The 25,527-nt window shown below is 38.0% G+C and overlaps 1 protein-coding gene and 1 pseudogene across 2 annotated transcripts in view; both read right to left on the reverse strand.

Moving 5' to 3' along the window:
- Positions 1-2,220: 2,220 nt before the first annotated feature.
- LONRF2 (LON peptidase N-terminal domain and ring finger 2) overlaps positions 2,221-25,527 on the reverse strand; it is a 106,763-nt gene continuing 83,456 nt past the window's right edge. Inside the window, exons 9-12 of one of the 2 annotated variants that reach the window (XM_072614666.1) lie at positions 24,050-24,208; positions 13,873-14,035; positions 11,567-11,716; positions 2,221-3,812 (exon numbers count right to left, since the gene is read on the reverse strand). In XM_072614666.1, the coding sequence (XP_072470767.1) occupies positions 3,654-3,812; positions 11,567-11,716; positions 13,873-14,035; positions 24,050-24,208 (631 nt within the window). In that variant the 3' untranslated portion in view covers positions 2,221-3,653. Of the gene's footprint in view, positions 3,813-11,566; positions 11,717-13,872; positions 14,036-22,439; positions 22,531-24,049; positions 24,209-25,527 lie in introns of those variants that run through there. The other variant, XM_072614667.1, reaches the window with a different exon arrangement.
- On the reverse strand, positions 16,739-20,230 carry LOC140503788 (phosphatidylinositol transfer protein beta isoform pseudogene; annotated as a pseudogene).

A 25,527-nucleotide genomic window follows, 5' to 3' on the forward strand; every position in this document is an offset into this window, starting at 1 on the left:
AGAAAAAAGATTAGAGGAGTTAGAAACACAGAACTACTTCAATAGGGAAAATTTTAAACATTACAGTAAACTCTCTGTTATCTGGCAATTTTAAAGAATAGTTGTTCTGACTGATAGCTACTACTATGGCAGTTATAATGCATACATTACTAAATTCCAATGACTTTTAATAACAAAATTTGATTCAGATATTCCTTCCAAAAATTTTTCAAAATTGATACCTTTCACATATATTTAATCTCCTGTTCATAAAGGGTTATTTACTGCAAAACAAACAGCTTCTAGTACTTATTAATCTTAAAAATGGGTAAACATTGGCCCATTTTTTATACAGTAAAAGAATCTTACCTTGGGACTGCGGGCACAGGTCTCAACATTCCATCTTTTCATTATTTACAATTGCCAAAAAGTCTAACTTTTGCTCTGGGAAAGACAAGTGTAGGTATCTCATTTTGAAGGAAAAGTGATTCTACTTTGAAGCGGAGATGTCCTCATCTTGTGAACTTTTATGCTATTGCAGCTAGTACCAAGTTTTACTTTGTACTTTTGCAACCTTAGATTCATTTGGTTAGGGAGAACACTGGGAGAAGTGGAAGGAGTCTGAGTAGCCATTGAATGCAGCTCCCCTAATTTTACAGATAAAGGACCTGAGGCACGGGAAGGTAACAAAACAAGTACTGATGGAGTGGGTCCTCCCTCCGCATTCCAAATGCTCTTCTACTATTATAACCAGACTGTCAGCTCCAGTTTAAAGGATGTTAAATAACAGAGAGCTTAGCTGTATTCAGGGAACAAAAATCACCCTAAGAATCTGTACTACTATTATTAAATTTAGTACAAGTTAAAAATACTTATTAAAAAGAAAGAAAAAGCAGAAGCTGTTAAGCTGATATGACTAAAACAATACTGCTCAAGAAAACTCACTTCAAAATGAAAGTGAAAGGCTCTGGCTTTGAGTAACAGGTTAGAGTAGTTTTCAAGGAGTCCTAAGAAATTGTGGTGTCTCGAATGTTAGTGAATAAACAGGTTTGATCAGCTGTTCATTCTGAGATTTTCCCAAACTATTTTTAATGCTCCCAAGTTTTGGACAGAATTTCAGCGAATGGAAGTTTGGGTGTTTCTTTCTTTTGTATTTAACTTGAAGGTTTCTTTCAAAGAATTATGGTGGCAAATATAAAGCTGGCTTTCTGGTAAGTTAAGTCATCTGTCATCCAAGTGTACTTCAAGTACTCTGGTGTTGCTGAATATGGGACTTGGTATTTTGCAACAGCACTAAAATTGTGAACTTTTAACAGGGTCCTAAGATTTTTACCTATTTCCTTTGGTAGCAAAAACACGTGTGTTGCTTTGATGTGCACGAGCATTGTTGTATAGCATGTATCAACTTTTAAAGAAAGGAAGGAAGACAGAAATGAATAGATTTGGCAAGAATCAAATAGAAATAAATGAAAATAAGGAAAAGAAAAAAACCAGCAACAATGATGCTAACTCACCTATAAAAGTATTTCTTTGAGAATTATGAGCTATATTTCAACAGCGCAGAGGATGCTACGACAGTTCCTAAATATTAGTGGAAAGAGCACTGATAGAGGTAACCCTTTTATTACTCTAACCATGGAAACTTGATGTTCAGAAAGGCTACTGGAGTTATTATGCCACTGGTGATAAATTATATGCCTAAAAATTTTAATAACATTCACAAGTATATGGAGTTAAGATAGAAAATATTTTCCAGAAGGAAAAAAGATACAGAACATTCAGTGCATATTATCAATTTTTATGAACCACTTATAATAAAAGCTTTCTGGAACATCACACACTTGATTTTTTGTTTTTGTTAGAAGACCAAAGACTTCAATGCCCCAAAAAGCTGAATACTGTTAAAGTTGTTAAATGTTTTTATTGATGCAATATTTTAGAACTGATTTGGGCAAACTGATTTTAAACTACATCTGTACTGAGATAAGAAATTCAAAATAAGCAAGTGAGGCACTTTAAACATTTGATCATGAAATATTTTCAAAATTCCTTTTCTAAAAAGTATAACATGGCACAGGAACCTTCCACGTCTCTTGGAAAGATCAAATTTACTCCACCCCCAACCTTCTGCTTGTATAAGTCGTGTTATGTATTGGAAACCCATACAGCTTGAGCTAAAGTAATACTGTCATTTTACTAAATTCCTAATTTTCTGATTAACGGACTGACAAACCAGAAACATTTGGTATTATGAAATATATTTTAAAAAACCAAATACCATATACATTGAATGAGGATAACAAAACTTGAAGTGAGATTTGCCTTTCATTTACATAAAGTCTATGCCTTCTTTTATATTGAGAACATCAGTATCATGGACCAAGAATCTGTCCACATGCACCAACTGATATGCAAATCAGAACAGTAACCATTACAGGTTAAATAGTTCTTTTAACCAACACTGTTCCAAACATAATATGTATTAGGTTGGCACATACAGGCATACTTTTTTATTAAATACCTGTTCTGATTATTGTAGCCTATCTACTTCTAAAAACAAGGGTTAAGATTTTTAAGCTGGTGTTATAGGGAAACTTGCAGAATGCTTACACACCCACACCAATCACACACAATTATAAGCTTTCCATGGATCTGACTGAAACAGAAAACTATTTTGTAGCAGCCTTTAACATCTTCATGTAGTAGAGGAGGGGTGTCAAAATCAAATCTTGTTGATGGACTAACTTTCTGCTTATGAAAATAAGGGTGAGCTAGACTAATATTCACAAAATACACATCATCCACTGAATTAATAAGACAGGGTTACTAATATTGTTTAAATGTTTAGTGGGCCAGCTCCAGCCTACAGGCTGTACATTTGACATCCCTAGAAATGGAGTGAACTACCTGGGTCTTGTTGATTCCTTACTGAAAGCTAACTTCTGACCAGATGTGCTACTTTTAGCTTTTTCTATTTCCAAAGTACACCTCTTTCAGATGTATTTTGACATTCATCTGATGACAACATGCAAATTACAACACTAGGGACTACTACAGGCTACTAAATACAGCTCTATTTAGTAGCTATCACTTATGTAGACATTACATAGCTTTCACTGGACAATGCCTTAACTACTCAACTTCACAGACGAGAATATTTCGTAAACGCAAAAAAGGGTGGCAACATCGTGTATCAGTAATGTGCTCTGGGAAAACTACTGCCACATGAAAATTTAGTTTCCCTCTGGCAAATACACCTAATTTAGCAAGAGATTTTACTGTCAAGGGAGTTCTTTTTCCCTATCAAATTCAAACTGCACATAAGCCACTTGTGGTGTTCCAGTGCTTTGAGCACAGTGTATTGCAGGCTAGAAGCATTTACTATGAAGAGTTTTTCTTAAATTGTTTCCACATCTATGGACTCCATTATAATTGTAGAATTACATTATAGAGGCTCAGGTTCCACCGGGATGGCAGGCACAGTGTTTTCACTTCTGAGTAGGGTTCAAAGTTTAATGAATTGTCCATTTTGTTACCCTATAATTAGTGTGTCTCACACACCAAAATGGATGGCTATTCACCTGTGCTTGACACTTAAAAGCATAAGGGTTTCCAACAATCTTGAGAGACAGAAATCTCAGTTTGTCCTCTGTCTGATTATAAATTAGCCCTTGTCATCTGGGTCTTTTACGTGTTACAAATATTAATACACGCCTGATGGCAATTAGACGATCTTTAAGGGATGTCATACCAAGTATAGCAAGTTGAGCGCGGTTTTCTAAGGGCAACACAGCCAGGAGCCACCAATACCATGCTGGACCACTAGGATTACTCTGATGAAGAAGAAACAAATACAGAAACAAAAATTACTATTTAGAGAAGAACACTGACATCACCCACACCACTCCCCTCAAACCAACCTCCTGCCTGGTGCTTATCACAAAGCACACAGTGTACCTCTCTTACAGGACATGTTCTCATTTCATCCTATCTTCAAGATGCACAGTTCACTTTTGGACAATAACTTACCCAGAGACGCTGGATGCTACACAGTCAGTCAATATTTATTAAGCTCTTATTAAGCTCTATATGCCAGGCATTGCACTGTGCTAGAGATACAAATAAAGAAAAAAGAGAACTCCTGCTCTCAAGTTCAATCCAATATGGAAGAAAACATGGAAATAATCATGTACAAATGAGATATATATTGGATAAAAGTGAAACAGTCAACAGAGGGAAGGTATAAGCACTAAGAGAGATTGACAAAGGCTTCCTACAAATGGTGGGATTTTAGCTGGGACTCTAAAGAAAACCAGGATTTTGAGATGAGGAGAGAGAGTATTCCAGGCATGAGGTACAGCCAGTGAAAACGCTCACTGGGAAAATGCTGATGTTTTTGTTGAAAGAACAAACAGGAAAGGAGGCCAGTGTTACCAGATAACTGAGTATGTGTGTATTTGTGTGTATTTTTTTAAAGGTGATTTCTTCTAAGAAAATTATATCAAGCAGCTGGCTCTAGAGCTCACTCTATCCTTCTTACTAACATTACTAACATTCCTTCTAGGAATCTCAAGTAGGAATTCAATTTTTACTATAGTTTACTAGCCCATCCTTCACTCGCTCAACTATCAAATGGATCTGCCTAAAGTGCAGGTCTGACTATATGATCCTTCCATTCAATAAACTCCAGTGACTCTCTATTGTCTCCAGGATCAAACATAAAAACCTCCTTATACCCTGATACTCTCTTAACTTTTCAGTTCTCTTAAGCTCTCTCCCCCCTCGCTCACTTACTTTACAATCCAGGGACACTGGGCTCTCTGCTGCTCCTCATACAGGGCACTCTGTCCTAACATTCTCAGTGGCTATTCCTAAAATTCTCTCCTTCCCTGTCTGACTTCTGGCTTCAAGCATCAACTGAAATTGCACCTTCTGTAATGAGCCTTTTCCAAGCACACCTTCAAAGTTAGTGGATACCTCCTGAGATTAGTTCCAATTTATTATATATGTATTAATCAGTCATATTAACAAGACAGATATGTATCTGTATGTACATATATATATTTATGTATTATATGTGTATATATATCACATACACACAAAACTCCCCTTTGTACATAGGGGTTTGCAGGTTGTCTCCTGTCAGACTGCAAACTCTATGAGAGCAGGGAATGTTTTTGCCTTTCTTTGTATTCCCAGAACTTAACACGAGTGCCTGACACATAAAAGATGCACAAAAGATCTGAGGCAACTATAAAAGATAATTTTGATTACATGAAATTGAAAAGCTTGTGCCCTAACAAAATCTATGTAACTAGAATAATAAGGGAAGCGGTCAATTACGGGAAAAAAATCTTTGCTTCAATATCTCTGATAAGGGTCTGCTATTAAAGAGGGTTATAACCTGTAATTGATTTGATTTTGAATATAAGTTTGTGAATGGCAAAGAAGAGGAAAGTAGTGGGCTTAGGCAAAGAAGGAAGCTGCTCTGAGACCCCTCGAAAAATCCAAGACAGCAGAACTTGGTCATTGTCTCTACAGAGGCTGTCCATGACCACTGGTCCAAGAGTCCCCACTTGGTATGTGTGCCTACCCCAAGCACCAAGAGCTAGGATAGGGAGTTATGTTCAACGTAAGGTTTAGCAGCTATCGCCCTTCTTCATTAGGAACTGACCTTTCTTCACTGAGAGTCAAAGAACTGATGGAACAGGATTTATACAGAAAGTTTGTGGATAATGTTTTTTGCAACAGAGAAAGCACCTAGGAAGGGTTTAGCAGCATCAAGGAGTAATGATGATTCCCTCCAGTATGAGAAAAGTTCAAAACAGTATGAGAGAGATGAGGGTAATTTGTGACATACTGTCCTCTCCTCAGGCCTTACTTTCCTACTATAAGGGAATATGGCACCACAAATTTCTTTGCTACCATCTTCCCAGGCTGGTTCAGTGGAAGATCCCCGAGTCCCAAAATCACTTGTCCACTGGATTTGAATTTCTACTAATTAGACATTAATTTGGGTTCAGGAGCCAAAGATGGTGGAGCACAGGCAGCAACTCAGCTGAATTCATACAAAGTTCCTTCTAAATAACTTTAAAGTAACTACTTAAGTCAAATTTTGAAGTGGCAAAGCCAACAAAAGATCAGAGTGTGGCATTTTCCCAGTCTAAGACCACTCAGGAGGTCATCAGGGGACATAAGAGTGGTGAGTCCATCGGGAGCACACACAGCAGTAAGCAGTAGTGGGCCCTGGAGGCGGATGTGCCCAGCAGCAGCTTCTGGACAGTAAGGGGATTGGATACCTGGTCAGAAAAAGACTACAGGGTACCTTTTGCTGGCTGCTACCCTTTACTGGTGCTGACTGGCAACTCTATTGCCCATAAGCAGTTCTGGATCCAAGTTCCAGAGAAAAGGAGTGTTTATGATCAGCCACAAGGAAGAGGAAACCTGGTCACAGTTCCAAGGTGGAGAGGAACACTAGCACTTGTGGTTTCAAGAGAATAGGGTACCTAGTGACAGTTCCAGGGTCAAGAGGAGTGCTGGAGCTTAAAGATATAGGGAAACAGGAGTCCTTCCTGGGTAAAGAGCAGAGTGCAGATGAGAAGAGCAGTGACCACACCTTTTCCAGAATAACACCACCTTGGAAGCAACAAAAACTTATGGATCCCCATAACAAGCTCTGAAAACAGAAGCATGAAAAGTCCTGAAGCTCGGGGGAGGCAAGCCCTGGTGACCAGAGGCCAACTTTAACACAAAGTTCAAAGTCAAGAAATAAGCTGGTGAAATCAACAAACAACGACACAGAATTCTGACCATAAATATCTACAATAGTGGCATGGAAGACAAAGATATAAACTCAGAAAAAGCCAACAGTGTGAAAAGAGCTACCAAAAAAGCCTCTAAGAAAAATGCTAATTGGATCCAAGCCAAACAAGAATTCCTCAGAGATTTAATTTAAGAAAGATAAGTGATAGAGAAAAAATTAGGGGGAATAATTAGAGTGATGCAAGAAAATTATGAAAAGAGAATTAACAACTTGATAAAAGAGGCAAAAAAAAACACTAAAGAAAATATGAGGAAATTGTGGAAATTGAGTGAACCACATTGACTTCATTGTGTGACTCAATTCTAGATCTATAGAATTCAGTTCTCTTTATATTCAATTATAAGTCTAGTCAATTTCTGTCTTGTGAGAAAACTTTATTCAATTAAAGGAACTGTGAGAAAACTTAACTGCGTTGTTTGAACCTAGCCCTGTGTGGGCTGGGAAACTGGACCACCACTACCTGCTGCTTAGAGATTCCTAACTAAAGACTTGGATTATGCTGATCAGTAGCCCAGTGAAGGGTTTTCTCACAATTATATATCTCAAGCAATCCACGTAACTTATCTCAAAACTAGCCCTGTCAATCAGTTATTATTTCCATGATCCTTGGATTGAATATAGTCACGTGGAGGGATTAGGACACCTCTTTTTCTGATTTCAGGAAACTGCACCTATTCATACTCCCCCTCCCACCTTGGAAAGAACCTAATCTTTCCTCCAATTAGAAATCAAACCACCTAATTTTGTACCCTGGTTTATACATACCCTGCTAATTATTTCTTTTGACTACCTGGTCTTATTTGACTGCTTTTAATGCATAAAAATCTATCTTCTCCTGTATTTGGGGTCCAGGGACAAAGGTGAAGAGGCCTGGTCCCAATTTGTTATGATACTGCCATGTATTGCTTAATAAACAGATATGCTCAGAAGGCTCACTCCTTTGAAACAAAATCATTTTATCTTTCACCTGCCACAAATAAACTTAAAAAAAAAGAACTGGCCTAATAATAAAAGAGGCACAAAAATTCACTGAAGAAAAGTACTCCTTAAAAAGCAAAATTGGTCAAATGGAAGAAGAGTTACAAAAGCTCACTGAAAAAATAATTCCTTGAAAATTGGAATTGGGCAACTGGAAGCTAATGACTCTATGGGACACCAAGAAATAAGAAAACAAAGTCAGAAGAATGAAAAAAGAAAAAATAAAATGTAAACTATCTCAATGGAAAAAACAACTGACCTGGAAAATGGATTGAGGAGAAATAATTTAAGAATTATTGGACTACTTGAAAGCCATGACCAAAAAATGAGTCTAGACATTATATTTCAAGAAATAATCGAGGAAAACTGGCCTGGTATCTTAGATCCAGACAAAAATAGAAACAGAAAGAATCCACTGACCACCTCCTGAAAGAGATCCCAAAATGAAAACTCCCCAGGTCATGGAAAAAGTACTGCAAGCAGCGAGAAATAAACCATTCAAATGTGAAGCCACAGTGAGGATCACACAAGAATGAGCAGATTCCATGTTAAAGGAATAGAGGGCTTGGTGAACATGATACTATGGAAGGCAAAGGATCTAGAATTACAACCAAGAATAACTAACCCAGCAAAACTGAGTATAATCCTTCAGGGGAAAAAAAATGGATATTTAATGAAGGAGAAGACTTTCCAGCACGCCTGATGGAAAGAACAGAGCTGAAGAGAAAATATGACATTCAAACACAAGACTCAAGAGAAACACAAAAAGATAAATATGAAAGAGTAATCACAAGGGACTCAAGAAAATTGAGCTGTTTTTCATTCCTACTCAGGAAGATTTCACATATACATACGTGTGCATGTATAAATACACATATATATATGCAGAAGAAGTCTACATAGAGGGATGATCTCCCACTTCAAAAAAATTAAGGGGTGAGAAAGAGGAAGGCATTGGGAGAAGGGCAAAGGAAGTGATGGAACAGGGGAAATTTTCTCACATATAAATGCCTTGGAATGAAGAGTTTTTCTAGTGGAGAGGAAACCAGGGGTGGGAAGAGGGTTAACAGGTAATGCTTGAACTTCACTCTCACTGGAATTGCCTCAAAGATGGATGACTATACATACACACACACACGGTATAGAAATCTATCTTGTAGTACTAATTGTTCAGTGTTGATCAATGGTATCTGACCCTTCATGATCCCATTTGGGGCTTTCTTGGAAAAGATACTGGAGGGGTCTGCCATCCCCCTGTCCAACTCCTTTTACAGACAAGGCACTTGAGGCAAACAGGGTTAAGTGACTTGCCCAGGGTCACACAGTTAGCAAATGTCTGAGGCTGGATGAGTCTTCCTGACTCCAGTCAGGCATTCTACCTACTGTGCCACCTAGCTGCCCATAAGAAATTTCTTGCCCAGTAGGGAAATACTAAGTGGCAAGGGTATTTGAAGGTGGGGTGGTAATGAAAAAAGGAGGGTGGATTAAGGCAGTGGTCAAAAGCAAAAGAGACTTTTGAGGAGGGACAGAGTAAAAAGAGACAGAAAGCTAAACAGGGAGAAAAATGATGTAGAGAAATAAACAGCAATCCTAACTGTGAATGTGAATGGGATAAGCTCATCCACAAAATGGAAATGGACAGAAAAATGTATTAGTAACAAGAATCTAACAATATGTTGTTTACAAGAAACACACTTGAAATAGGAAGATGTACACAGAATTAAAACAGAGGACTGGAGCAAAATCACTCTGCTTCAGTTGAAGTAAAAAAGGCAGGGGTAGCAATCGTGATCTCAGACAAAAGACAAGCAAAAAGATATTTCATTAAAAGAGATAATCAGGGAAACTACATTTTGCTAAAAGATGCCACAGACAATGAATATAAAAAACTTTACAGCAAGTTTCTCTGATAGAAACCTCATTTCTCAAATATATAAAGAAATAAGTCAAATTAAAAAAACAATCATTCCTCAATTGATAAATATCATATCAAAGGATATGAACAGGCAGTTTTCAGAGCAAGAAAACATTTACAGTAATATAAAAATGCTCTAAATCACTACTGATGAGAGAAATGCAAATTAAAACAACTCTGAGGTACTACCTTATACTATGATAAAAGCTGGAGAGGATGAGGAGAAATAACTACACTAATAAACTGTCGGTAGATTTGTGAACTGGTCCAACCATTCTGGAAAACAATTTGGAACTATGCCCAAAGGGCTATAAAACTGCACGTGTATCCTTTGACCCAGCAATACCACTGCTAGGTCTCTACCCCAAAGAGATAAAAGGAAAAGAAAAAGGACCTATCTGTATAAAAAATGGTTGTGTTTTTTTTGTGGCGGCAAAATATTAGAAATTAAAGACCAGTTGAAGAATGGCTGAGTAAGTTGTGGCATATGATTGTGATACAAGTACTACTGTGATATAAGTTATAAGGGGGTAGTTTCATTAAAAAGAAACAAAAAAAAGGTAAGATCCGTATGAACTGATGTAAAGTGAAGAGAGGAGAGCCAGGAGAGCATTGGGCACAGTAACAGCAATGTCACAATGACGATCAACTATGAAAGACTCGGCTATTCCAATCAACATAATGATCCGAGACAACTCCAAATGACTCACAATGAACAAATGCTATCCACCTTCGGAGAGAACTGATGAACTCTGCGTGCAAACTGAAATATAATTTTCTTGCTTTATTTACTTTGCTTTTTTTTGATAATATGGGTAATATGAAAATGTCTTGCATGATTTTACATGTATAATTAATTGATGTCATTTTGCTTGCCTTCTCAGAAAGTAGGGGAATCATGAGAGAATTTGGAATTTAACATTTAAAAAGAAAAGAAAGTGAAATAGATAATTTTTAAAAGGATGAAAAAAATGAAAAAAACAATTTGGGTTAATAAACAAATATTCCATGAATAGTTCTGGAGAGATAATCTGAATCTATTCATCTCCTTTTCCCAGTACTTAGTTGCATACACTCATGGGGTAGGAGCTACGACAAATAAACTAGTTCCACAGTTCTGGGTTGAAGATCGTCCTGGGCAAAGTGAGGGAAATGAGGAGCTGAGCAGGAGCTATGTTGCTTATCTTGGCTTTGAACCACCAAATCTCAGTTCTCTCGCCATACGTGGAAGAAGCTATATATTCTATTATAAACATCTCATAAATGTCAAACCCATTAAGAGGCATCACTTAAAGAACCAGTTACATAGGTAGAATTTCCAGAGAATACTAAGAAAAGTCAACAGTGACTCATAATAACAGAATAACATTATTACAGAAGAAAAACAAATATTCTAATTTAATAAGAACAGTTACAGAATTTTAGAATCTCATCATTCATTCAACAAATATTTATTTAGAGCCTGTGATACATAAGACACTGTTATACACAATACACAAAAGGGATTTGCTCTTTATTGATGACTGGGTTTCAATGATATGCTGGTATAAAGTTTCTTGTCACTAAATCTCTAAATCTTACAGTGTATATGAGACAAATGAAGCTGCTCCTGTGGTTAGCTTAATCAGAATAATCCTTTTAAATAAAAAACAGTACTCTACGTTACTTTCTGCCCCAGTAGTAAAAGTCCAATATAAAGACACTATACTAGATGTTTAATCAAACTTTCAAATATGTGACGTAGTTGGTTACAGTCATAAGCAGAGTCACAATACGTTATTTCTGCCAAACACAATAGAACTGTGCACTGGAAAATTTATCTTACCATGAAAACACAGATCATGGCAACAAAAGAATAAAGGAAAGAATACCTGTGGCTCGGATTCCTTGCTCGGCATTGACCCAAAATGATTTAAAATTTGTGCTTTCATGTTCTCCTTAAGAGAAGTGAACCAGGAAACAGCTTGATCATATACAGAATCATGAAGATGGACGAGTTCTTCATAGTCTGGTCCCTCCACCTTATCCACGAACAAAAGAACACATAATTTGATTAATTCATGTACTAGACTAAAAAACCAATTCATGTACTAGACTAAAAAACTAGAAATACATGCAAAATATAGTCAATTAAGTGAGATATTTAACTCGTTCTTAAAACCCACTAAACAAAGATGTCACTAATACTGGTCTTTCCTAAGGAACCATCACACAGATATAAGGAATAAGAGTATCACTTGAAATCTGTATAGCATTTTCCATTTTGTATATTATGTAAAAGAGCTTTCATATACATGATGTCATCTGACCATCACAACAATATGAGGGTGGCTGGGTAGGTACTTTTATTCCCATTTAACAAGCAAAGAAGGTAAGGCTCAAAAACGTACAGTCACTTGTCTAGCTTGATAAGTGGTAGAGGGAGAAAATGAAAACTTCAGTCTTCTGACTCCAAGTACATTATTCTTGTCTTACCATATAATGTCATCCATATTCTGATTGACGCTAAATTAGAAAGGGCTTTTAACTTTAGCTTTCAGTTCTTCTCTCTCAACTTTTCCTCAAGAAATTAATGATCCAAGTCATTTAAACACTGAAGGAAGTACAACTTAAAGGAGTAATGCTGGAGTGGAAAGAGAACTAGCCTAAAAGTCAGGAGAGAGCCACCAGCTCTGCCACTAATTAGGTTTTGGCCTAGGCCATAAGCCCCTAGAAATTTTATTCCAGATTTATAAAATGAACAGGCTGGACTAGATTATCTACAAGTTTTTTTAATTCTAACAATTTTTTATTACATGGAATTTTGTAAATTGAAGAATTCTTTGGTAATGCAATAATCTGTTCCCATCTCCCCCTTATCCCACCCCAATCAATTTGGATATGTGTGTGTGTGTATGCATATATGTGTGTAAATATACATATAATTGTGAGAAAAGCAAATATTTTTCAAAGACTATGGGTATTTAAAGTCAATCTTAACTAAAATTATCTTTTGACTGAAGCATCTCTGAGAAGTGTTGATCTAAAAAGACAAAAGTTTAACATCTTCAATCATCTGAGACTGATGGCATAGGAGACGTATGCAAGGGCTGATCTGACCTCTTCCAAACTGAACTGTGATTATATCCTCCTACGGTCCTGATTCATCCACCCCAAAGTTAGAAAGTCCAGAGTCAAAATCGGACCAGATGTTGCTACTAATTAGATAGTATTCTGTGGAAGAAAGTGTCCTTGGATGTGATTTTATCAGCATGATCCACAAATAATTATCATGTATACCTAAAGCCTATTGCAACATCAAGACCAAAGAGTCTAATGTCTAAAAATCTATCACTTGATCATTTCCAATTGTGGACCAAAGAAACTAATATCAAACACTAGCTAACAGATATTTAAAACTACAATATAGAGCTAAAAATATTAAATTTCCAGTATTCTTCAAAAATCTGGAGCATATGTAGCACTCTCAATACCTTGATTGACAGAGGGCAGGTTGTTATTCAGTTGTTTTAACCATGCCCAACTCTTTGTGACCCCATTTGGAGTTTTCTTGGCAAAGATACTGAAATGATCTGTCAATTCCTTTTCCACCTCATTTTACAGCTGAAAAACTGAGGCAAAAGGGGTGAAGTGACTTGCCCAGGGTCACACAGCTAGTGAGCTTCTGAGGCTGGATTTGAAGTCATGAAGATAAGTCTTCCTGATTCCAAGCCCACTGTGCTGCCTGGCTGCCCTACTCCATAAGAAGCAAATGATCCAAAAATTTTTTAATATTTGACACTGAAATTTTTTTTTGATAATTATATTTAAAGACAGCTGTGTCTGATGTTCAGGAGATTGAAAACACTTCAAACAAAATAAAAACTCATACCGTAGATAGAGGTCTCACTATATTCAGTTCACACTGCAAATCTATAAGTGCATGTACTCCATAGAGGCAGCAAGTTGTTTTATCTTAAAATACCTCCTCTACTAGCTTCTACTCACCCACAATAACAGAACCAACTGACACTAGTGAAAACAAACCCAGTGCTTGAATCATTTAGTGAAGTATTTAATCAATGGTTAATGTCAATAAGAATTTAAAAGGTTTGCAAAACAGTGCATTTATATGAGGAAAATGGTGTACGAATCCTTGTTTAGCACATGCGCCTATACAGGTTAAGTAATACATTACCTTTTTATCTTCAAGGTATTCAATGTTTGCAGTGTTATACCCATCTCTCAGACCATGGCTTAAGACCCTGAAGCGACTAATGCCAACTGTATCAACGACTGAACTTCCATCAGGAAAAAATCTGACATCCCTAATTTCCAACATGCATCCATAATCAGCAAACCTAGAATGACAATTGGGGAAGGGTGGGTAGGGAAAAAATATCATATTGTTTGAAAGTATGGGTGATGTCAAGTGACTTTTCTGGCCTTTTACGAAAAATTCAATTTATTATTGAAACTTGAAGAGAAAAATAAATGATCTCACAGCAGGAGTAGTAGTACATATGCCTCTAGGAAATACATGCCTACTGTACACAAGGGCAAGACTTTACCTGAGATTAGCATTCAAAATGTTTTCTGAATTCTCTTAGAAGAGCCAGAGATGAAATGGTACACACACCATCAGTTCCAACAAGATAAAGGTTTAGACAGATACTAGCGAGACAGGAAAGCAGGGCAGGAAAGGCACCTGCTCCATAACCCTACTGGTTATCGTCCTTGCAATACGCAGTAAGAGAACTTCCCTTTCTCTTCTCCATTTCTTCACTCAAAGTACTGAACTTAAGTGAAATATTTTCATTCTTCTCCCACAAGCTGCTGGGTTCATGTGGGTGTCCTGGGAGAAGGTGGGAGAAAAGTGAGAGTCCTCCACAGTACACGCCTCAAAAATCCTCTAAATATCTAGCCCTTTCCTTTTTTTCTCCAATGCCACGTACAAATCTACCTACCTGGTGCTCAGCTCCCCCAAACCCAGTGGCCTCCTGTCACCACTACTAGTAGTTTCTTCTTCTTCTGGGACCAGTCAGACTACCTCAACTGGATGCTCAGCAAAGAAGAGACAGGCAGCATGAGATTCTATTCCAACTCTTACTTTCTCTACCATACTCCTCTGATTACAAACAATGTTTGATATGAGCAAGATGTCTAGGTTTCTTACAAATGACACTTTACCAGATAAAAGCATTCTTCCAGGAAGGATATTCTTGTGATGCACAGTTCAAAGATCTCTTTGCACAGGGAACAATGAAGAGTCTCAGTACAGTGTTTTGCTATTCTGACCTGCTTATAAGTAATCATCCACTCTTGTAATTACCCCAGGAAGTTGCTTGGCTCCCTGGTAACAGAAGCCATCATATAACTTTACAACTAGATGTGACCTTAGGTATGGAGTTTGGGGTCCAAATTTTAGATAGGGAAAATCAAGACAAAAAGGTAAAGTGACTTACTTGGGATCATACAACTAATTAACTACAGAGCCAGACAGTATGAGATCGTATCTCAGCTTTTATTATATCAGAGTCTGCTGACCACACACACTAAGCAAGATGTTCAGATTTCTGAAATGAAATTTAACCATGGGTTGTTCCAATAAGAGAATACATTTGAGATTACTCAGCTTCGTAATTCTCTTACAAATAAGGGCAAAAAAAAAAAATCTGCTCAAGTACTCTTTTGGTGTCTCATCTAATTTATCCTGTGTATATCTTGTTTGTAAATAGCTATTTGCATGCTATTTTTCCCATTAGATTAGGAGTTTTTTAAAAGCAGCAGCTGCCTTTCTTTATATCCAAGTATGGTGCCTAATACATCAATAGACGTTTCCTTCTATTCCAACTCTCTGTGACCCCATTTAAGGGTTCTTGACAGAGATACTGGAGTGATTTGCCATTTCCTTTAAAATGACTTTCCCAGGGTCACACACCTAATCAGTATCTGAAGCTGGATTTGAACTCAGTTTTTCCTGACTCCAAGCCTAGCACTCTATCTACTGCACTACCAAGTTGTCCCTGGCACATAGCTTGATGCTTTATTGTACTGAGGTTAAGTTGAGTTGCCAGAATGAGGGCAGATGTGTGAGCAACAGAGAATGTTAAGAAGCAGATAGAACAGGGATGCCCAAGACTCAAAGGGAAATAATGAAGAATGAAAATTTGGGGGTAGGGTAACCAAGGTCTTCAGGCAGCTAGAGGAAGAAGAGGAAGGAGAATAACAACAGTTCTGTTAAGAGGCTGACCTTGGATTTAGCTCACGCAACATTACCATCTTTCCATCATTCCTTCTTTTCAATGCATTAAGTGACTGTGGTCTCATCTCCTTCACACTCAATCAGCCTTGGCAAGAGTCATGAGAGTTATAGCCAGGGAGATGGGTCAGCTAAGTAAGATTTATTTCCCACCTCTGATGTCACAGGCAGACAGAAGAAGGTCAACTGTATAAGCATGAGCATGAATAAATTTCTAAAATGGGGTGTGGAGTTTCCCAAAAAGAGCAGGAGAAACAGGTATAAAGGCAAGAGCACTCAACTTGCCAAACTATTACTATCAAGACCTGCCAGGAAGCACTGAAATTTCTAAAATGCCTAGAGAAATTTTATTTAAAATAAATACCTTATTATAATTATCATTATTCTTTTTTCTTTGGGAGTCTGGGATTGGGGGAGGCTAAAACATAAAGTTTTAACAGACATTTAAGAGAATAACAAAAAAGTAGATATTGGTGCATAATTTGACATTCATGAAACATACTAGCAAGCATTATAGTGTAATCAATTCATCTATCAATGGTATTAATTTAATGGCAATAATTATTTAAAATCTGCTTCTAGTATGTATAACGAAAACACTTAGCTTTGCATTTTTGCTAAAGATAAAATATTCTGAAGAAGAGGTACTAATCCCTTTGGCATATATATGCATGTATGTATATACACAAGTGTGTGTTGGTATCTAAAGCTCTACATGTATTTTATATATAAGCTGCAATTATACATACACACATATGTACATATATATTTGGAGAGCAGTACCTATGTATACATATGCTTAAGTCTGTAAAACATCAAGACTACAAGTCACTGATGATGCCTCTATTTGTCAAAACAGCACTGGTTCCTCTCACTCGTCCTTATTACATAAACAGCTTGTTATGGGACTGACCCTACAGAGGAGGCATCAAGATGTCAGCAGCCAATGTGTCTTAAATGGAACCTTCCTATGCACAGTTTCTAGATCTTTTGGGGTTTCATCTTCCATAGTGAGGTTAATCTACTCATCAGTACATCTAAAGAGTTGGCAGAGAAAGTTTGTAAATATCTTTTCCTTTTCTTGTGTTTGAATAAAATTTCCTCCTTTATTATAGTCTCCAACCCATGAATCTGAGCTTGTGAGTGCACACTGGGGGGCTGTCTTGATCATTTGTCAGCTCTTTTTTCCAGATGAGTCATAGAGATCTTTTCTAGGTCCTGACTGATTGGAGGTCGAGTCTTCATCAAGCTTATAATCCACGGATTTTACTTGACTTCAGCCCACAATATTGTATTGATACGGAGGACTTAAATTGTCTTCCAAATATCAGAATCTACATGTACTTGTTTTTCAAGTTCCCAAGTCTGTTTTGTGCCAAGTTTCAATTTTAATGAAGAATTCATATTTCATATATTCATTCATCACAACTGTTCAACAATAGGTTTATACATTCCAGGCTTTTTCATGAACTACCAAAGAACCCTGAATAGATTTTGTTTGTATACTGTCCCTTCTCTTTTTCATACACTTTATACGTTAAGATTTCAATGTAATTTTCAATTTCAATTTCTCTACCTCCTGTTTCATTCTAACTAGCTTCTGCCACGGTAAAATTGTCCACCCGGGTATTGCTAAACTGAACATAGTAAAACCAAACAGAATTCCTTAATAAGCACCACTATCGACAAAGTGTACAAGCATTATATATGCATATTTCTTTTAAGAAAATACACAAGCTTAATAGTTTTTGTGTGAACTTTCAATTTTTTAAATGAAATTAATGCCTGTGGGTCAGTGAACTATATAAAAATAGTACCTCATCCCTCTGCTCAATGACCAAGCTCCAGTGTGTCAGACCACATGCTGACGTGAAAAGAGCTGGTTTCCATCTCAGACGGGAGATGTGTTACAGAAATCAATTTCAGATTAATGCAGCCCATTTACAAAAACCTATTTTCACAGAGTTGGGACAGGCAAAAGATCAACAGGCACCACTCCCTCATTTTATGGAAGAGGAGAATAAGAACCAGGCGGCTGAGTGAGCAGCAAAAAGGTCACATAGGCAGTAAACGGCAGAGCTTGGATTTAAACTTAGGTCCTCCCCACTCCAAATTCAGTGCTATAGTAGGCTGACTTAAAAGTCATAACTCTTCCTTGCACTTTAGTTCCCACTGTCTTAAAAGCATGTTTATAAAATAAATACACATGGGTTTTTTCCCTGCCATTCTGCATCTATCCATGAAGATTTCTGGGACTATCTAAGAAACTTGTACAAAATGGTGACAAGATAGGAGGGTGGAAAGGAACAAAGAAAATGTGCACCAAAGACATCCTCAACCAGACCCCAGCCCAGAGCTCATCACCCTGATGTCTCACATGAATACACACTGGAAACACCACTTACCTTGTGGCTCCTCTCTCTGACTGGGTGGCTGCTCCCTGAACCTCCATTTGAAGGGGTGCCTGACCAGTCATGTCTTCTTCCTCTTCAGGTCTTCTTCAGGACTTTCTCTACAATGCCTGACACAGGGCACTCCCCTCTGCCCCAATTTTTTCAGCTGCCATTTATAGAATGCATAAACCATTTATCTTTCCCCATTAGAATGTAAAGTTCTTAAGGGTAGGGACTATATTTCCATTCCCAGCATCTAGCACAGTGCTTGGCATGTAGTAAACACTATGCTAGTAGACTGACAAAAGCACAAAGATTCAGGAGATGAGCAGTATAGCGCAATACAGGATTTGCAACTTAATCACTGTTTGTAGCTTTGGAGAATCACTTACTCTTCATGGCTTAAACTTCCTCATTTATAAAATTTGTGAGCTAGCCCAGTGGTCCTTAAACTACGGGCCGTGACTGAAAAATTTGGCAATAGTAAAAGGTTTCTGAACATGCAACAACTAAAAATTAATTAAAAATCAAATGCGTAATGAATCTAAGGCGTTTCTGGCAGCACTTGCTAGTGTTGCATCATGAAACTTCAGGGAGCCTTGGTTCTGAACACAAAGCATGCACATTTTGCACTGCGTATGCCCTCAAGCCACACAATGCCAAAGAATGCTGCCAAAAAGCCCTGAGCTAGATGAGACATGTCTATGATCACTTCTAGATCCAAAATTTTAACATTAACCCTAAGCAATCTTTATTTCTGCAAACTAAAGGCTAAGAAAATTTCCTAGGTTTCCCTTAGTAAGAAATCAGGACATCTCATTCAAACCAAACATTATATATGATCAGAAGAATCTGATAGACACTACAGAAACTAAAGTAGAATCTCAAGCTATCTGGATCTTTGGTAGCTATCACAGTTGATATAGTCTAACTAGCCCTAGAAGAAGAAATCAAAAACCTTATGGTGGTGGTGGTGACAGAAACTTTCTTGGTTTGAAGGAGCTAAGCAAGAGGTGGATATATCTGTGTGGTAGCACTGGAGAAAGAAGGGATAGGGTTATTGGTATTGAGAATGATTGAGGTTCAGCATTTCACTACATAAGATTCTCTCACTTTCTTCCTACCTTCCAAGAGACCCACAAAGAACCCGGTAAAATACAGGAGGAGACTGAATGAGGAGAGAAAGGAGAAGGTAGATAGTTGCTTAAGAGATTCCATGGTGTGACTCACTCCATGGAACAAGAAAGACCTGAACTTTAGAGAATCTTTGAGGAAGGTTATGAGTAACCACGTCTATATTAGGACATTCCAATGGAATCCAGTTATTGACTGCCACCATCTTTTGCTGGACACTCTCTCAAGAAAAGACTTTAAGGGAAGATCCTATCAAAAATAAGTATCCGTATGAGGACATGAAGGAAAAGTTACACAAAGCCCCTTAGCACTCCCATCTGGTAAAAGTTATGACAGGGAGGCATGGAGTGGCTGCAAGTGCCTAGCAATGAGTAAAATCTTCTCATTTATGAGATGGCACAGTCAGACCTGCTGAGGGAGTAAGCAAGCAGAGTGCCAAGTCCTGACATACATACACTAAAAGGAGGAAATCCCCCATCTGTGAGGAGCTGGTACTTAATAGGCTCCCACACATCTGTGAGGAGCTAATATTTAATGGGGGCTAGCAGAAGCCCCCTAGGGCAGGAAGGGAGGATTAGGAGTGACTAAGGGCAGCTGCTACCATGATCCTGATTAATTTACTGCCCCCAGAGTCAAAGAAGAACCAAGAAGAGGAGAGCACTTGCAGGTCAGGACAGACCAGTAGGACACTTGTGCTGGTAGGCCTCGTGTCCCATTGTGTGGCTAGACGGAATGTGCATAGAGCTTAAAGGGGCTTCAGACGTCATCTCATGTGAACCCCCTTCATTTTACAGACGAGAAAATGGTTCCAGAGAGGTTCAGTAATTTGGCCTGATTGGGAGTCATATTGGGAGGAGGGGGCAAAGGCAGTAGATGAACCTGGGTCTTCTGGCTCCAAAGCTAATACTTTTTCCACTATACATCAATCACCAAGGTCCTTTTCAGTTCTAACAGTCTAGGAGTCTATGACTTCTAGGCTAGAGGACAGGGGAATCAAATCACGAGAACAAAATCTTCTGTCTACTGTCACTGGCTACTTTATTTATTTATTTGTATTTAAATTTATTTATTTAAGTTTTCAACATTCATTTCCACAAAATTTTGGGTTCCAAATTTCTCCCCATTTCTCCCCTCCCCCCACCCCACAACGCCGAGCATTCTAATTACCCGTATCACCAAACTGTCCTCCCTTCTAACATCTCTCCCTTCCCTTATCCCTATCTTCTCTTTTGTCTTGAAGGGCAAGATAAATTTCTATACCTCGTTACCTGTATTTCTTATTTCCTAGTTGTATGCAAGAACAATACTCAACAGTTGTTCCTAGAACTTGAGTTCCAGCTTCTCTTCATCCCTCCCCACCCATTCCCTTTGGGAAGGCAAGCAATTCAATATGGGCCATATCTGTGTAGTTTTGCAAATGACTTCCATAATAGTCGTGTTGTGTAAGACTAACTATATTTCCCTCCACCCTATTCTGCTCCCCCGTTTCTTCTATTCTCTCTTTTGATCCTATCCCTCCCCAAAATTGCTCCTTCCTTCCACTGCCCTCCCTTCCATCATCCCCCCCCACCCTGCTTATCCCCTTCTCCCCCACTATCCTGTATTGTAAGATAGGTTTTCATACCAAAATGAATGTGCATTTTATTTCTTCCTTTAGTTAAATGTGATGAGAGTAAGCTTCATGTTTTTTCTCTCATCTTCCCCCTTTTTCCCTCCACTGAAAAGTCTTCTGCTTGCCTCTTTTATGAGAGACAATTTGCCCCATTCCATTTCTCCCTTTCTCCTCCCAATATATTTCTCTCTCACCGCTTAATTTCATTATTTTAAGATATGATCCCATCCTATTCAATTCACTCTTGTGCTCTCTGTCTCTGTGTGCATGTGTGTGAGTGTGAGTGTGTGTGCGTGTGTGTGTGTGTAATCCCAACTACCCAGATACTGAAAAGCTTCAAGAGTTACAAATATTATCTTTCCATGCAAGAATGTAAACAGTTCAACTTTAGTAAGTCCCTTATGACTTCTCTTTGCTGTTTACTTTTTCATGCTTCTCTTCACTCTTGTGTTTGAAAGTCAAATTTTCTTTTCAGCTCTGGTCTTTTCATCAAGAATGCTTGAAAGTCCTCTATTTCACTGAATGACCACTTTTTCCCCTGAAGTATTATACTCAGTTTTGCTGGGCAGGTGATTCTTGGTTTTAGTCCTAGTTCCTTTGACTTCTGGAATATCATATTCCACACCCTTTGATCCCTTAATGTAGAAGCTGCTAAATCTTGTGTTATCCTGATTGTATTTCCACAATACTTTAATTGTTTCTTTCTAGCTGCCTGCAATATTTTTTCCTTGATCAGGGAACTCTGGAATTTGGCTACAATGCTCCTAGGAGTTTCTCTTTTTGGATCTCTTTCAGGAGGGGATCGGTGGATTCTTTCAATATTTATTTTGCCCCCTGGTTCTAGAATATCAGGGCAGTTTTAGTTGATAATTTCATGAAAGATGATGTCTAGGCTCTTTTTTTGATCAAGACTTTCAGGTCCCAGAATTTTTAAATTGTCTCTCCTGGATCTATTTTCCAGGTCAGTTGTTTTTCCAATGAGATATTTCACATTATCTTCCAATTTTTCATTCTTTTGGTTTTGTTTTGTGATTTCTTGGTTTCTCATAAAGTCCTTAGCCTCCATCTGTTCCATTCTAATTTTTCAAGAACTATTTTCTTCAGTGAACTTTTGAACCTCCTTTTCCATTTGGCTAATTCTTCTTTTGAAAGCATTCTTCTCCTCATTGGCTTTTTGAACCTCTTTTGCCAATTGAGTTAGCCTATTTTTCAAGGTGTTATTTTCTTCAGCATTTTTTTTGGGTCTCCTTTAGAAAGGTGTTGACCTGCTTTTCATGCTTTTCTTGCATCTCTCTCATTTCTCTTTCCAAATTTTCCTCCACCTCTCTTACTTGATTTTCAAAATCTTTTTTGAGCTCTTCCATGGCCTGAGCCCATTGAATATTCTGGATGTTTGGGATATAGAAGCCTTGACTTTTACGTCTTTCCCTGATGGTAAGCATTGTTCTTCCTCATCTAAAAGGATGGGAGAAGATATCTGTTCACCAAGAAAGTAACCTTCTATGGTCTTATTTTTTTCCCCTTTTCTGGGCATTTTCCCCAACCAGTTACTTGACTTTTGGGTCCTTTGTCAAGAGTAGGGTATACTCTGGGAATCTGTAAGATCTCAGTTCCTCCAATGTGGCATGATCAAGCATGTACTGGTCTAGAAGCAGAGAGGGATTTTTGTGCCCAGAATCTTAGCAGATACCTCTCCACAGCCACCTGGCCTCCAGTTCCCAAGTCAGCACTGGGGGCTGATTTTCAGATAAGCTAGATGGGCAGGGCTGCCATTCAGTGTGAGACAAAGACCAGCTCATCCAGGGCCTCCACATAGGGGGGAGGCAAGAATCAGCTCTTTAATGCCCCCAGGGTTTTTATGCTCCAAAAATGTATGACGCTGCTGTGCCTGCCATGTAGCCTCTGAGGCGGCTGCCTGCTGCTGGAGCTATGGGAAAGCCCTTCTTCCTTCCTGGCCAGCTGGAAAAACCCCGTCACTGACCTTTGGCGCCTGTGGGTTGAGGGATCTTCAAACCCACTGCTGCTGGGACTGGGGATTACATGACTGGAGATTCTGCCCCTGAGGGCTGTTTGCGAGCCACACGGTGAGGCCAAGGCTGGGCTGGGCTCCGCTCCACGTCCAGTGCAACAGACATTTCACGTGGGCCTCTCAGGTCACCCTGGGCTAGAAATCTCCTCCACTCTGTTGTTCTCCACTTCTGCTGCTCCAAAATTTGTTGAGAGTCCCCCTCTACAGGTATTTTATGGGTTGTGTGGGGAGACCCTGCATATGTGTGTCTTTCTACTCCGCCATCTTGGCTCTGCCCCCCACTGGCTACTTTAGATGTCATTGGCCTTTGTAGAATGATACCTTTGTACTTTACAAAGCTAGTCTGATAAATTATACTAAATTTTATCTTAGGGAGTTTAAATTAATCCTGCAGTACCAGAACGAACATTCTAAGAGACAAAAATTTCTTCTGACAAAAACATTTCTCTAAATGACAAATCCTAAAATTGAAAATAAGTCCTAGTGATTTAATAAACATCATAAGTCAAACACAATTAATCTATCCCATAATTCGTACTCATATCTATTCAGATTTTTTTCGAATCAGTTTTACTCCTTTCTCTTTTAATAATATGCTTTAAAAAACTTTCTAGGCATTAAAACTCCAATGGATAGCAGTAGAATTCAGTGCAAAAAGTTAAGTTTCACCAAGGTGATATTTAAAAGCAGATAAGTATATCATTAGCTCCTTCTGATCCCCCATCACCTTACCTCACCTTCAACATCTTGTCCTCCTCACTTTGTGTCAGACTCAAATAACATCACATAAAATAAGGCAACACATAAAATGAAAGACTAATGATTGACCGCATTTGCAAATACAGAGCAACAGAACTCAAAAGATGGAACTATTTCCTAAGAAAAATGTCAGATTATGCATTTCATCCTCAGAGCCTTTTAAAATCTTAATGTTTAATTTCTTACCCTTTCAGCTCATCAGCTAAACACATGCCAAACCGTTTGGTGCCAGTTTCCATGCATCTTCTTATCATAAGCCTGTATCGAGGTTCAAAGACATGTAGTGGACAAGGGATTGTAGGAAAAGCCATGGTGCACACAAAGATGGGAACATCTTTAGTCAAACTGTAAAACAATGAAAAATTTTAACTTATTTACACTTTCTAAGCTGAACTATTCAGAACAGATGAGAATAACTGGTAGAATATAAGACAGATAAAAAACAAGCTAGAACTCTGTCATTAGAAACCTGGCTTCAGATAGCACATTTTTTTTTTTGTTGTAGCAAAGAACTGGAAATAAAATATAAGTCCACAAGAGATATCTGTACAAACTGGGGCGATCTGAAGAAAATAGATTATTGTACCTTAAAAAATTATAAATATGAATAGAGGGGTATATCAGTGGAATAGGCTAGGTACATAAGACACAGCAGTCAATGACTATAGCAGTCCATTGTTTGATAAACCCAAAGCCCCCAGTCTGGGATAAACTCACTGCTTGATAAAAACTTCTGGGAAAACTGGATAATAGTGGGGCAGAAACTGGGCATAGACCAATGCCTGACACTATACATAAGAATAACATCCAAATGGGTACACGATTTAGATATAAAAACTGATGCTATAAAAAACAAATTAGGGGAGAGCAAGGGATAGTTTATTTGTCAGATTTATGGAGAATGGAGAGATTTATCACCAAACAAGAGATAAAGAACATTATGAAATGCAAAATGGATAATTTTGATTACATTAAATTGAAAAGTTTTTGCACAAAGCAAGCCAGTGCAACCAAGAATAGGAGGGAAGCAGAAAACTGGGAAAGAATGTTTACAACTAGTGTCTGTGATGAGGGCCTCATTTCTAAAATACGGAGAGAACAGAGTAAAATTTACAAGAATACAAGTCATTCCCCAATTAGTAAATGGTCAAAGGATATGAGTAGGTAGATTTTGGAGAAAGAAATTAAAGCTATCTTACAGTCATATAAAAAATGCTCTAAATCACTATTGATTAGAGAGATGCAAAAAAACCAAAAAACAAACTCTGAGATACCACATCATACCTATCAGATTGGCTAACATGACAGAACAGGAAGATGACAAATTTTGGAGAAGACATGGGAGAGTTGGAATATTAATTCGTTACTGGTGGAGCTGTGAGCTGATCCAATCATTCTGGAGAGCAATTTGGAACTACACCTAAAGGGCTATAAAAATGTGCATACCTTTTGACCTAGCAATATCGCTTCTAGGACTGTATCCCAAAGAGATCATAAAAATGGGTAAAGGTCCCATATGTACAAAAACTTTTATAACAGCTTTTTTTGTGGTGGCCAAGAACTGGAAATCAAGAGAATGCTCATCAACTGGGGAATGACTAAGTTGTAGTATATGAATGGAATGGAATACTATTGTGCCATAAGAAATGACAAACAGGCAGACT

This window comes from Notamacropus eugenii, chromosome 5 (assembly GCF_028372415.1).
Source record: "Notamacropus eugenii isolate mMacEug1 chromosome 5, mMacEug1.pri_v2, whole genome shotgun sequence".
NCBI lineage: Eukaryota > Metazoa > Chordata > Mammalia > Diprotodontia > Macropodidae > Notamacropus > Notamacropus eugenii.